Source organism: Lagopus leucura, unplaced genomic scaffold (assembly GCF_019238085.1).
Source record: "Lagopus leucura isolate 7727_CA_CO unplaced genomic scaffold, USGS_WTPT01 Super-Scaffold_100016, whole genome shotgun sequence".
Lineage (NCBI taxonomy): Eukaryota > Metazoa > Chordata > Aves > Galliformes > Phasianidae > Lagopus > Lagopus leucura.
Window position 1 is genome coordinate 16,115,850 of NW_024962270.1, and position 12,184 is coordinate 16,128,033.

Sequence of the window (12,184 nt, forward strand, 5' to 3'; positions counted from 1 at the left end):
GGCAGAATGCGCTCTGTTTACAATATGCTTGGTTTCCACTCGACAAGGCCTGGAAGCCACTGTGTATATCTGAACCTACATCCCATAGGTAGAGAGATGTCGAGATGCAGCCCGCTTCTACAGTTAAAGAGCCAGCAAGCTGACAAGGCCTGATGGATGAGCTGATACTGAACACACGTTACATCTGTAACGTGGGAGTTACACCACTCACAGCAACACAAAGAAAAACTCAGCTCAGATGTTACAAGCACCCCCACTCCAACTATGCAAATCTCTTCTTTAATCCGTGATCTCTGCAAGTGACATAGCGCTGTGGTAAAATGTTCGGCACTTAAAAGAGTATCTGCAGCCTCTCTGCCACTATTAATAAAAATATTTAATGCTCTTGTTAGGAGGCGCAATTTGATTACTGAACTGTTATCCAACAAATCCTGAAAACAATTCAAAGTGAATTTCCCTAATATGTCTATTTTTCTATCCTGCCAGAAGGGCTGCTAATGAATTTGCTGCTTGAATGAACAGACAGATTGGGAACTATAACTGTGCTGGCCTGGGCAACATGGCACTGGCACCAAAAACCTATTTGTACCCATGAAAAGTTCTCTCCAGAGTATGTATCTCATCCAGAGGTGATTTTCCAATAAAATCAGCCTCGATTATTGCAAGTGCAGGAGCAATCCCTGAGGGAGTATATCAGGCAATTCAATACTAGGAAATGTTGTACTAGGCAAAATTAACCTTGTAGCAGTGTTATTTCCTTTCTTTTGTATTCATCGATCCTAAATGACTGGATTTTTTTTCCTGTTTCTCTCAAATAGCAGAAGATTTTTTTTTTGTACTTATATTAAAAAAACCAACCAAACAAAAGCACACACACACACACAAGAAAAACATTTGAAAGATACCTGTTTTTCTTTTTATCACATATTTTACCACCAAAGTAAAGGGCTGCTTGCTATGTGACAAGCTCTTGTTGAGGGACATATCAGCAAAGCTAACAAGGAGAATACTTTGATATCAGAGCACCACCCTTATTCTGTCCTATCTCAATGACCTCACAAGGCAGAGGAAACCCACTATGAGTGCTGCTCCAAAAGTAATGCCTCCTACGTTATGATGTTGGCCTATGACATCAGAGGTGAATGTGATGAGATGGAAGTAGATGCAATATTCTCCCACCAATATTCTGTTTTTGTTGCTGTGTGACAGATGGCAGTACAGGGGCAATCTGACAGAATGCCATCCGACATGGAAGTGCAAATAAAACAAAGGTGTGCTACTGAATTCCTCTGCGTGGATGTAACAGCACCCACTGGCATCCACTGATGCTTGCTGAATGTGTAGGGAGACCAAACAGTAGATATGAGCAGAGTGAGGGGTGGGTGGTGTGTTTCAGCAGTGGTGACAGCAACTGATGGTCATCTCTGCTGGTGCAGATGCTTATGAGTGTGGTATCTTGTTCATCACTGCTGAAATTACATCACTGATGGTAGTGACTATACTGAAAAATACTGTTTTGTAGCTGAGAATTTGCTCAGCTACAAAATCTTGTACTTTTTGCATCTATTGTAATTTCCACAGAAATAAAGAGGAGGCATTATTTTAGGAACATTCTACATTTATTACCAAGAGGACAAAAGCCAGGACCAAGGAAACCTCATTCTCCCCTCTCACTCCAGTGTAAAATTAGAAGTTCCAGTGAAGCAAGAGAGCAGACAGAGGGATTCCAATGTCTAAGAGGCTTATGATAGACTCAGTCAAATTCCACTGCCAGGTAGCTTTCATTGTCTCAGGAAGGCTCTCAAAGGCAGGAATCTTCATCTGGAGAATATCTATACAGTGCTAGACCCTAAGTAAATTAGATACTCATGTAAGCACACTAAAACTACTTGCTCTCATTATTTTTCTTCCATGAGGACAAAGGTGGCATAGCAGTAAAATTCAAGAGTACATGTGATCTGGTTGGTTCCTGTGTGGGATTCAGGGATCTATTCTGAAGCCAGCAGGCAAAATATTCCCATTCATGCTGGGATCAGGTGTTTTCTTTGATTTTGCTTGTATCTGTTGCTTGGTTGCAATATCTTTGCTCAGAAACACATTTTTAGAGCATAAATTTTGAAAAGATCACAGGTAGTTAGAAAACAGCTGTTACTTACCACGATGCCCAAGGCAAACACTTAGAATAATTATTTGAGTAAATGCTAAGAGACTTAAAGTTAATAATGAGGAAGACAAGTACAAAGCCTAAAATGACCAACAATACAGCACGAGAACGGGGAGAACCCGCATCCTCCTTTGATCTACAACAAATTGGAAAAAATATTGACCTTGGCTGATTTTCAAAGGAACACATGAGGATAAGAGCTTTTGTTTGGTTCAAACTTTCACTTCATTTTTTTTTCCTAAAACCTACAAAATCCGACCTACATTTAATCTTGACAAACTATGTCACAACAAAGGTGAGAAAATGTAGTTTGGAAAAGTAACAAAAGTGACCCAGTTAAAGAGAAAATGCATATTTTTGCCCAGCTGCAATAGTCGTGGTAATTTTTACACAAAAGGTCAAGTGGAATATGCATTTCTCAGTGAATAAAAAATATGCTGAAGAAAAGTTTACTCTAGCAGTCCAAAGTTGTGTGGTGGCTCCTGAGCACCGACTTTGGCTCAGGAGCTGCAGCCAGTGTGTGTGGTTGGATTCAGCAGTGCTTGGTATTGATGGTGTGTGCTCAGATTTGTAAGAGATCAGATGAATGAGCTCTCAGAGTGTCCCATCTCACTGTCTTGTAAGCAAACGTTGTGCTCACACAGGATGTGTGGCAATTTCACCATCTACTACAAGTTATACAATCAAGTCAGAAACTTTTCACTTCAAAAATGCACTGTTCTCTTTCCAGGTACCTGTTGTGGTGGGTAGCCAAAAACCTTCAAAATACAAACAATTCCATATTTCAGACTTAACCGATGTGACTCATTTGCACAACTTAAAGTTCAAACAAACTGCTAGTCAAGTGAATTATAACTTATTATCACAGGCTAGAGACTTTTAATACATTCTGTGGTTGGGATGGGACTGATTTACTGTTTTGGGGCCTGCCAGTTGTTATCATGCATCATTTCCTTAGAAATAAAAATAGCCCTACTGTGGTTATCCTTTGGACTGATAAAAATATATCTAACAAGATGTGTCAGAGGGACAAAATTCAGAAAATAAAGGTAAAATATTAAACAGAGTTATCATTTTATGTCTAAAGCACTATATCTTCCAGCTGCTGTGATGACTTTGGAATAAAGCAAAAGGTACTGCAGAAAAGAAAAAAGATCTAAAGGAGAAATTGAGGTCTGATAAAACCACATGGGAATAGCTGAATTGTCAGAGCTTTGCAAGAGTCAAAATTTACATAAAAATCAGTATTTAGGGATTAGTGTGCTATCATCAAAAAGGATTTAATGTGTGCATTTCTTTGCAAACAATTTAAGAGCGGCAGTTTTATAATCCATTTCCAACAGTAACCTTTAACTTGTAAGAGTAAAATAATCCCTTGCAACATTTCTGGAGTTCACATTTTGCTAAGAAATGTAGCTCCCTAAATAAAGCTCCCTAAATAAAACTCTCTCTTCTTTACAAGGAGAGTGGTTAGGCCCTGGAACGGGCTGCCCAGGGAGGTTGTGGATGCCCCGTCCTTGGACGTGTTTAAGGCCAGGTTGGACGGGGTCCTGGGCAACCTGATCTAAATGTGTATGTTTGGTGGCCCTGCTAGGCAGGGGGGTTGGAACTACATGATCCTTGAGGTCCCTTCCAACCTGGGTGATTCTGTGATTCTGTGTGTGATTCTGTATACCAATGCGTTTGGCTTTCATAGTGATACTCCAAGTGCCCACGTCACTGGAAGCTCTGTGTGCCTGTACAGAGGCAACCATGTGGGCCAGCTTTCAGAACCAGTGGTATTTTGAGTTTGGCCAGTTCTCTGAGGGACCTGATTGCTGGTGCAAGAAACTGATCTGATAGACCGAACTCTGCAACTGTGCGGATGCCTAAGTGGACAGACTAGGAGGATCACGGACTAAAGAACATTGTCTATAATTGCCTGTAAGCAGGTTTTTCCCTGGATTTCTGCTGGGGATTTGAGTGCTTTCACATGCTAGACTTAAAGTATTAAAACATAAATATGAATGGATTTCTTCGAGAAATGAATGTGGGCAGGCAGTTTAGGCCCTGTGTTGTAATGGATTTTTAGAGCTAATTCAATTGGTGCTGGCTGATTTAGTAGTTAGACAGATATGGACTAAGGAACGTTTATAAGCAGAGACTAACAAGTGATGGCTGTAAATTGCCTGGGAGTTTCACTGAAAATGAGATTTATAGCAAGTCTTGGCTTTTTGTTTATTTGAATGTGGTTTGATTTCAAGTTCTTTAGCAAATGTCCTTTAGATTCATATATACATCTACTCATATACATATGCCTGCATAAATGAGGCTACGAAGATATGCATGTACATATACACATGCATACGTATACATGGACACCTTCCCATACATAGATGAGAGGTTTTTTTTCAACCTACACAACCTTTGTATTTTTTTTCCTACAGCAGATATTGCTGAACATGACTACCAGTGTCACACCACCATCTCTGTTGGTTACAAGTGCCTGATCTGACCAGCAAAAACAAACCATCAGACCCAGCTCAGTGGCCTGCACATTCGACAACAGGAGCAAAAGATCTGTTTATGGTTACCACTATTACAGCATATATTAACTGACCCTCGGAGTCTGACCTGTTTGCCCTCCTGCATACTGAGTCAATAAGAGAATCCTCTGGCTCTGCATGACTTGCTTAGACCTTAGACCTTCCATGCAAGTCTACCCAGGAAGGGAAAAACAAGGTGCCATTCCAGCTGGTAAAACAAAGGTATTTTTTTTTAAATGCAAACAGTGGAAATAGTCATTCCTATTCCATTTATAACGAAGGATGAAAAGGCCACAAAAAATACGACTGTGCTTTGCAAATGAGAGGTCAATTGAAATGTCAAGATATCAACAGTTAATGGGTTGCAATTCCAGCAATGGCTGGAACAGAAAATTGTACCAAGTCTGATGGCCTTCTGAGAAGAAGATGAGTTTTATGGCAGGAAAAAACAATAAGCACCAAAAATCTTTCTGGTTAACAAACATGTGGCTGGTCTTGTCAGTGATGGAAAACAAATATATTTCAAAAATATAAAAAGCAGGAGGATTTTAACATAAGCTATAACCCTAAAACATGAACCTGGTAGTCATTAAGTCTACAGCAAATTTAAACATGTGCAGGTGTTTGGGGGAAATGGCAACGCTTTCTATTGAAGATTTTAAAGCCCTGTAATAGAAGAGAGGATAAAGGACACTCAAGGAAGCCAGAGTTTTCTTTCCCAAAGCAAGAAGTCAATTTGAATATTCTATAGTTCTACAGAAGTTCATGGAGTACAAGAGCTGCTCTTAAAAATATTCGTTTTTTATTAAAAAAAAGTATACATATATATCTTAAAAAATTATTTAATTCTGCTGTGCTGGATGAAACCAGGTTTTTAACTAAATCATTCTTTCAACTGACTGCATTTTCCCAATGAGTCCCTGTGGTCATTTTCATAAAGGAGTGCAATCTGAAGCTTTTGAGCCAGTTCTCAGTCAGAAGAGCAGCACCATACAAAGAACTCATCTCTCCAATGTGGAAAAGAATAAAAAGAAACCAGTTATCTTCCTAACCACTGCCTCCATCTGACTGACTGCCTCAAAGTCTTCCTTTCCCAATTGCCTTTGGTTGCTTTAGCTCAGTGGACTCACACTCTCAGAGGGAAGACAGCATTATTAATAGTGGCTTTTGAGTAGGAAAACTCCTTGGTCTACACAGTAGAGAGACGTTGTATCATGAATGAGAAATAGCAAGTAATCTTTTGTTCTTCTGAATGACATAGCTACTTGCATGTATTCCTGTGAGGAAAAGGGTTTTAAATAAACAAAATACAGTACTTTTTCAAGCACTGTAGTGTTCAGTGCTACAGGATGCTGTGGGGACAAAAGGTACAAACAGATTTTAAATGAGATTTTGCATGAAGAGTAAGTGCATTGGTAACTCCTAAACACAGGATGTGAGGTGATGAAAGTGTGAACTGTTGTGCACAGGAAAATGGGAGATCTTCTGCTTTGAAGGTTGCTTCTCTAATTTCTGTCCTTTCCCCACATTCTGCCACTGGCAGTAATAAAGTACCGAGCTAGCAGACCTTCAGACTACATTAGTGTACAGGCTGCCAAGCAAAGTCTATTTGTACTTGAAAGCAAGGCTTAACCCTGACAGTGCTCAGATCTGATAGGATCCTGCAGCTCGACCCACTGAGCCAAGGGACAAGTGATTTGGTCAACTCAACACAAATATGATGCCTTTTGGCTCCTAGGCCAAACCTAGGTCTGGAAAAAAGCCCGAGAACTGTGATCATCAGCTGGATTTCAGAACAAGGCTGCTATTGAATTTTAATGAGAATCCAAATCACAGAGTATATAATAGATTATTTCCTCTGGATATGTCGTAATTGAAAACAATTTCTCATGTAACAGCTCTTTAGAAATCAGAAAGTGTCCACAGGGTAAACTTGGTTAAGTAATGTTACTTCTTTCAGACTCAGGGATGGGAACAGCATGATAAGGACTAGCAAGTAAGAAAGTGTCTAGGACTTTGCATACAAGAAATCCCTTCCCTGCTACTGTCTGTCAGTATAAATATGGATAAAGTCTGTGATGGACAGCAAGTGCTCCTTTTATGACAGAGAAAGAGGAGTATAAAACAAGTTAAAGTTAATAGAATCTGCAGTTGTAGGGTGACTCTGATGCCACATATGACAGAAAAGGGTCTTATGCTATTGGAGAAGTAATTGCATTATTTTCACCAAAAAAAGTCAGTTCGGCAGGCGCAGAGACTTCCCAGCTACTTTCTGTGTGCTTCTTAATAGTAGTAGTATGTTAGATGAGGCTACCAATATATTAAGATGAGTTCCTCTGCATGTGTTGTGTCTTCTTGTCGTGCTATAAACAACATGCAACTGAGATCATGCCATCTGAAGAAATCAAATGCCACCTGCATTCCTCTGACCTTCAGGAAGTTTGTATAACTGATATGAACCAGATGAACTGAGTCTAAGCACCTACAAACTCTCGGATAGTAAGAAATCAGTTGCATAACTGCTTAATTGAACTGTAGAAGGAAAACTTCCTTGGTTTTCTTTTTCCCCTCCTGAAGTTTTAGGCAACGGAAGGATTCAACAAAATAAATAGTAAGTAAGCTTCCCCTATACATGAAACCTGCAACATTAATTAGAGGGCAAGATGTACGAGAAGCAGCTGAGCTCCCATGGTTTGTTCAGTCCAGAGAAGAGGAGGCTGAGGAGAGGTCCCATGGCAGCCTGCAGCCCCTCACAGGGGAGGGCAGCACTGACACAGGATCACAGAACATCTTGGGCTGGAAGAGATCTCAGAGATCATCCAGTTCCAACCACCTGCCATGGGCAGGGTAGCCAACCACTAAATCAGGGCCCATTCAGCCTGACCTTGAACATCTCCAAGAATGGTGCACCCACAGATTATCTGGGTAGCAATGCCAGGGTCTCAACACCCTCTCACTGAAAATGTATCCCCTGGCAACTAACTTAAATCTCTCCTCTTTTAGTTTGAAAACATTCCCCCTTGTTCTATCACTGCCTACCCATGTAAAAAGTTGATTTGCCTCCTGCTTTAAGTACCTCCCTTTAAGTACTGGGAGGCTGCAATGAGGTCTCCCTGGAGCCTTCTTTTCTCCAGGATGAACAAGCCTGTCTCCGTCAGCCTATTCATAGGTCAGGTGCTCTGAGCATCTTTTTGACCCCAGATCTCTGCTCTCATGTTACAGCAAAATGACCCAAGGGAAGTGTACAGAATGTGTCAGATGAGAGTCTGGGTGTTAAGAAGTTCTTCACCAGGAGGTGGTTGGGCTTGGAACAGGCTCTACAGGGTCACAGCCCCAAGCTGCTGGAATTCAGGGAGAATTTAGATATGGTTCTCAGAGATAAGGTTTGGATTTTGGGTGGTCCTGTGTGGAGCCAGGAATTGGATCTCGATGAATCTTTTGGGCTCCTTCCAACTCAAGATACTCTATGGCTCTGCGATTCTAATAACCAAGCAACAAAAGCAAATAGACTATTTCTACAATAATCTTTCTTGTGTTCCTTAACTAGCATGGTAAGCTGTGGTACTATTAAGACTGAACTAGGGATATTATGAAAACAACAGTCTTTAAAAGGGAATTATTTCTGATTCCAGGTTTGGGAAATAAGAACTATGTCAGAGCAACATAAAAACAAGGAAGTTTTTAATGCTAATGACAACAGATAATATGTATTTTTATATATTTATATACATATATGTATATTGTAACAGATGTCAAATGCAGCTAGATTCAATTCAACTTATTAGTGCATGGCTTTTAGCCAAAAGCAATTTACATTTGCAGAAGTGTACTATCACATATGTCTTAATAAAAGAAATGTGTTTTGAAAAATGAATGTGGTAAGTCACATATGGCAGAAGGAATCTGTACAGCTTTCAACCCTTATGACAATGGAAGCTACCAACTTTATTTTGCATAGCTGAAGAACATTAAAATTCAAACAAAATTCTCTTTCAGATTTCAGAGCTACAAAAGCAACAGCACTAAAAGCTAGACATGCTTGAGGCATACTTAGTGAGGCTGTGCTGCTTGTATACCAGGGCTGCTCCGAAAGTAATGCCTACCATGTTCTGATGTTAGCTCATGACATCAGAGACAGCTGTTGGTGGAATGGCAGTAGAGGCTGAACCCTATCCAGCAATATTCCTTTGCATTTTGTTTCTGTGCGAAAGATGGCAGCGAAGGGGCAGTCTGACAAAATGGTGTCTGACATGGAACAGCGTAGGGAACAAAGGTGTGTCAATGAATTCCTCCATGAGGAAAAAAGTGGCACCCACTGGCATTCATCGACACTTTGCTGAATGTTGATGGAAACCACAGTGCTGTGAGCACAGTGCTGTGTTTCAGCAAGGACAAGAGCGATCAAGTGATCACCTCCACTTGGGCAGATGGCCGGTGTCCCCAGGGATCCATCTTTGGAGTGGTGCTGTTTACCATTTTTATCAATGACACAGCAAACTCAGGTTTGCTGATAACACCAAGCTGAGTAGTGTAGTTGACAGAACAGAAGAAAGGCATCCAGAGTGACCTGGACAGGCTGAAAAAGTGGGCGCATGTGAACCTAACGAGGTTCAACAAGCGCAAGGTGTGGCTCTTGGGTTGGGACAATCTCAGATATAAGCAAAGACTGGGAGAACTACTTGAGAGCAGTCCTGTGAAGAAAAACTGGGGTGTCCTAGTAGACAAAAAGATGGACAGGAGCCACCAGTGCACTTGTAGCCTGGAAGGTAAACAGTATTCTGGACTGCATCAACAGAGGGTTAAACAGTAGGGAGAGGGATGTGATGAGGTAATTGTCCCTCTCTACTCTGCCCTCATGAAGGCCTATCTAGAGCACTAGGTACAGGTCTGGGGCCCTCAGCTCTGGAAAGAACAGGTCCAGAGGAACCATATAGATGCTCAGAAGGCTGGAGAACCACTCCTACAAAGAAAGACCAACGGAGATGGGCTAGTTTCACCTGGTGAAGAGCAGGCTCAGGGGAGATTTCACTGAACCTTAAAGGCAGTTTATAAGCAGGAGGGAAATCAACTTTTTACACTGCTAGGTAGTGATAGGACAAGGGCAAACCCAAGCCATTCTATGATTCTGTGATGCTATAACTTTCAGAGCAACCTATGTAAATGTAATCTATGTCTACAACTGCTATTTTAGAGATGCTATTTTTGCTTTTGCCCTAAGAGGTAATATTTTAGCATAAAATTGTAATTGGATACAGGTAACTTAAATAGTTACATTTCACTCAAAAAGGAGGCAGATTTATCAGCTGTTCATTATACAGACTGTAATTAATATGTATTACAGATTCCCTAGGGTACTAATTGAAGCTGCAACCATGAATACAGTCAGAGAGAAGTAAAACAACCATTTGGGGGAAAAAGACATGGTGAAATATGCACATGTAGGTGGAAGGAATCAGGCTGTCCATCTGGCCTTCTTCCATTTCAAAACATTATTCTTATTTAAGGCCCATAAAATAATTATTTAGCTTAAATCCCCCACTTCTGTACACCCAAATCTTTTTTACAGAGTAATTGGGCATCAGTATCACACATATGCTATTTAATGACTGCAAAGCTCAATATCTTTGTCTCACTTGGGGAAACTCAATTTAGTTGAGCCATTCCTGAGAATTTGACCCAAAATATTAAAAAAGTGAGTTAATGAAAAATGACTGCTTCGGAGTTGTTCCCCAGGACTCTCATCACCTTACAGCTCCTCGATTCTCTAGAAGATGAACTGAAATCACAGCTCATTTCATACTTTCTATTAAACAAACCACCAGGTAACAATGACTTTAATTCAGCTTGCACTGAATTTGAACTAGCCCTACAGGCAAGAAAGGTCTCTTGTTACATTAAAAGTTTAATGTGCTACCAAGTCCCCACTGGATCCTATTTCTAATTTTTATCAGATTAAATGAAACATAAAGAGAGAGTGATTTATGACTATCTTGCATCTTGTCTAATCACTCCAAGGAGTGTTCGTACACATCTTGTGTTCACTTTATAAGGTATAAATGACTGTACATGATGGAAACCCAGTGAGAGGTCAAACTGTATTCTTTTGCCATGTGTGCTAAAACACAGTGATTTGCAAGTTCTGTCAGTGCATGTTCTTACAAATACTAAACCACTCTAGTCCAAAACCTGCATGAGAAGCAGACTACAGTGAAAACAAGAACATTGACTCTGTCTCAGGAATATACAGTTACTGGGATTTAGTTAAACTGCAATGATCACCTATTGAAGCTAAAAATCTGTGTTTTATTGGTGCAGGAAAGCCCATTAAGACTGGAACATTTGTTATTTAAAGAGAATCACTGATGTTGGTAGCTTTAACTGAAAATGCCTTTTCTCAAGGAGCCAGGACATCTATAAAGCAACTTTCTTAATTCAATAATAAACGGTTGAGTGTTGCTGCTAGTGCCCTAAGATTTAAGAACTTTTCATGAAATGCCCTGGAAATTGCTCCCTGGTAGCTTGCTCATACTTCATAGAGGCCAACTGTAAAGAGCAGAAACATACATCTGTGTGTGGTGTGAGAAAGACACACATAGCAAGTGAGAGAGCACTTAATCAACAGGATGGCAAAGCCTTGATACACAGGTGCAAAATATTCCCATGTGTCTAGAAATCATTTGGCATATTCCTAGTTACTTCCCTCCTGTCAGACCTTCTCAAGGATTGCAATTAAAAATCGTAATCTTTTTAGCATGTACAAACCTCCCCAAGGCTAGGAGCGCTATGTATTGAGTATGACTGTGATATTTTTTGGCAGCTATTCATAGACAACACATTAATTTATGGAAACTGGATGAATCTTGGGTAGTGCAATCATTAGAGACACATGAGAAATCAAAAGCTTTCCTCAACAATGCTGACTTTCTAATAGCTATTATTAGGGGCAATCTGAATTCCATTTTCTCTTTTACTGCCCTCCTTGCTGTGTGGCTTTTTAGTGATTGTACACAAGAAGTTCATTCAAGTTACATTTTCCAATAGATAAAATAATAACTTACTTTACAGGAATGTTTCTCAATTTTGTCTTTTCAGCAGCCTGTAAACAGAAGAGGGGTGGGGGAGACAAACAATTACACAACACAACTAAGCACAACAAACCTGCACCCAAGTGCTGACTACTGGATGCTCTTCAGAAGAGCACATTGACACATGGCCATGGCCAGGGCAGAGGGAACATGTCTTCAGTAGCTGGCCCCTTTCAGGGTCTTGAACACTTCTGCCCAAGTTTGTGATATGAGTGTGGCTTGTTTGTGGCTATCATTGTTGAGGAACATTACTTCACTTCCCATTCTGAGTCTGGCCTCCTTTGTCACAACTTATCTGCCCGTACCCAGAATAGAAACAAAAACAGGAAAAATTAAAGGGAAGAGCAGATTCTGTTTCCAAAACAGTTTTTATTTGCCAACAACAGAAAGGGCAAGGGATGACCAAATGT

General features: G+C 40.4%; 1 protein-coding gene across 1 annotated transcript in view; it reads right to left on the bottom strand.

Moving 5' to 3' along the window:
- The window catches only part of AFF2 (AF4/FMR2 family member 2), a 343,762-nt gene that overhangs the window by 71,449 nt on the left and 260,129 nt on the right, over window positions 1–12,184 (bottom strand). The window contains exon 9 of the mRNA XM_042876295.1: window positions 11,748–11,785. Coding sequence (XP_042732229.1) covers window positions 11,748–11,785 — 38 coding nt within the window. The remainder of the gene's footprint in view (window positions 1–11,747; window positions 11,786–12,184) is intronic.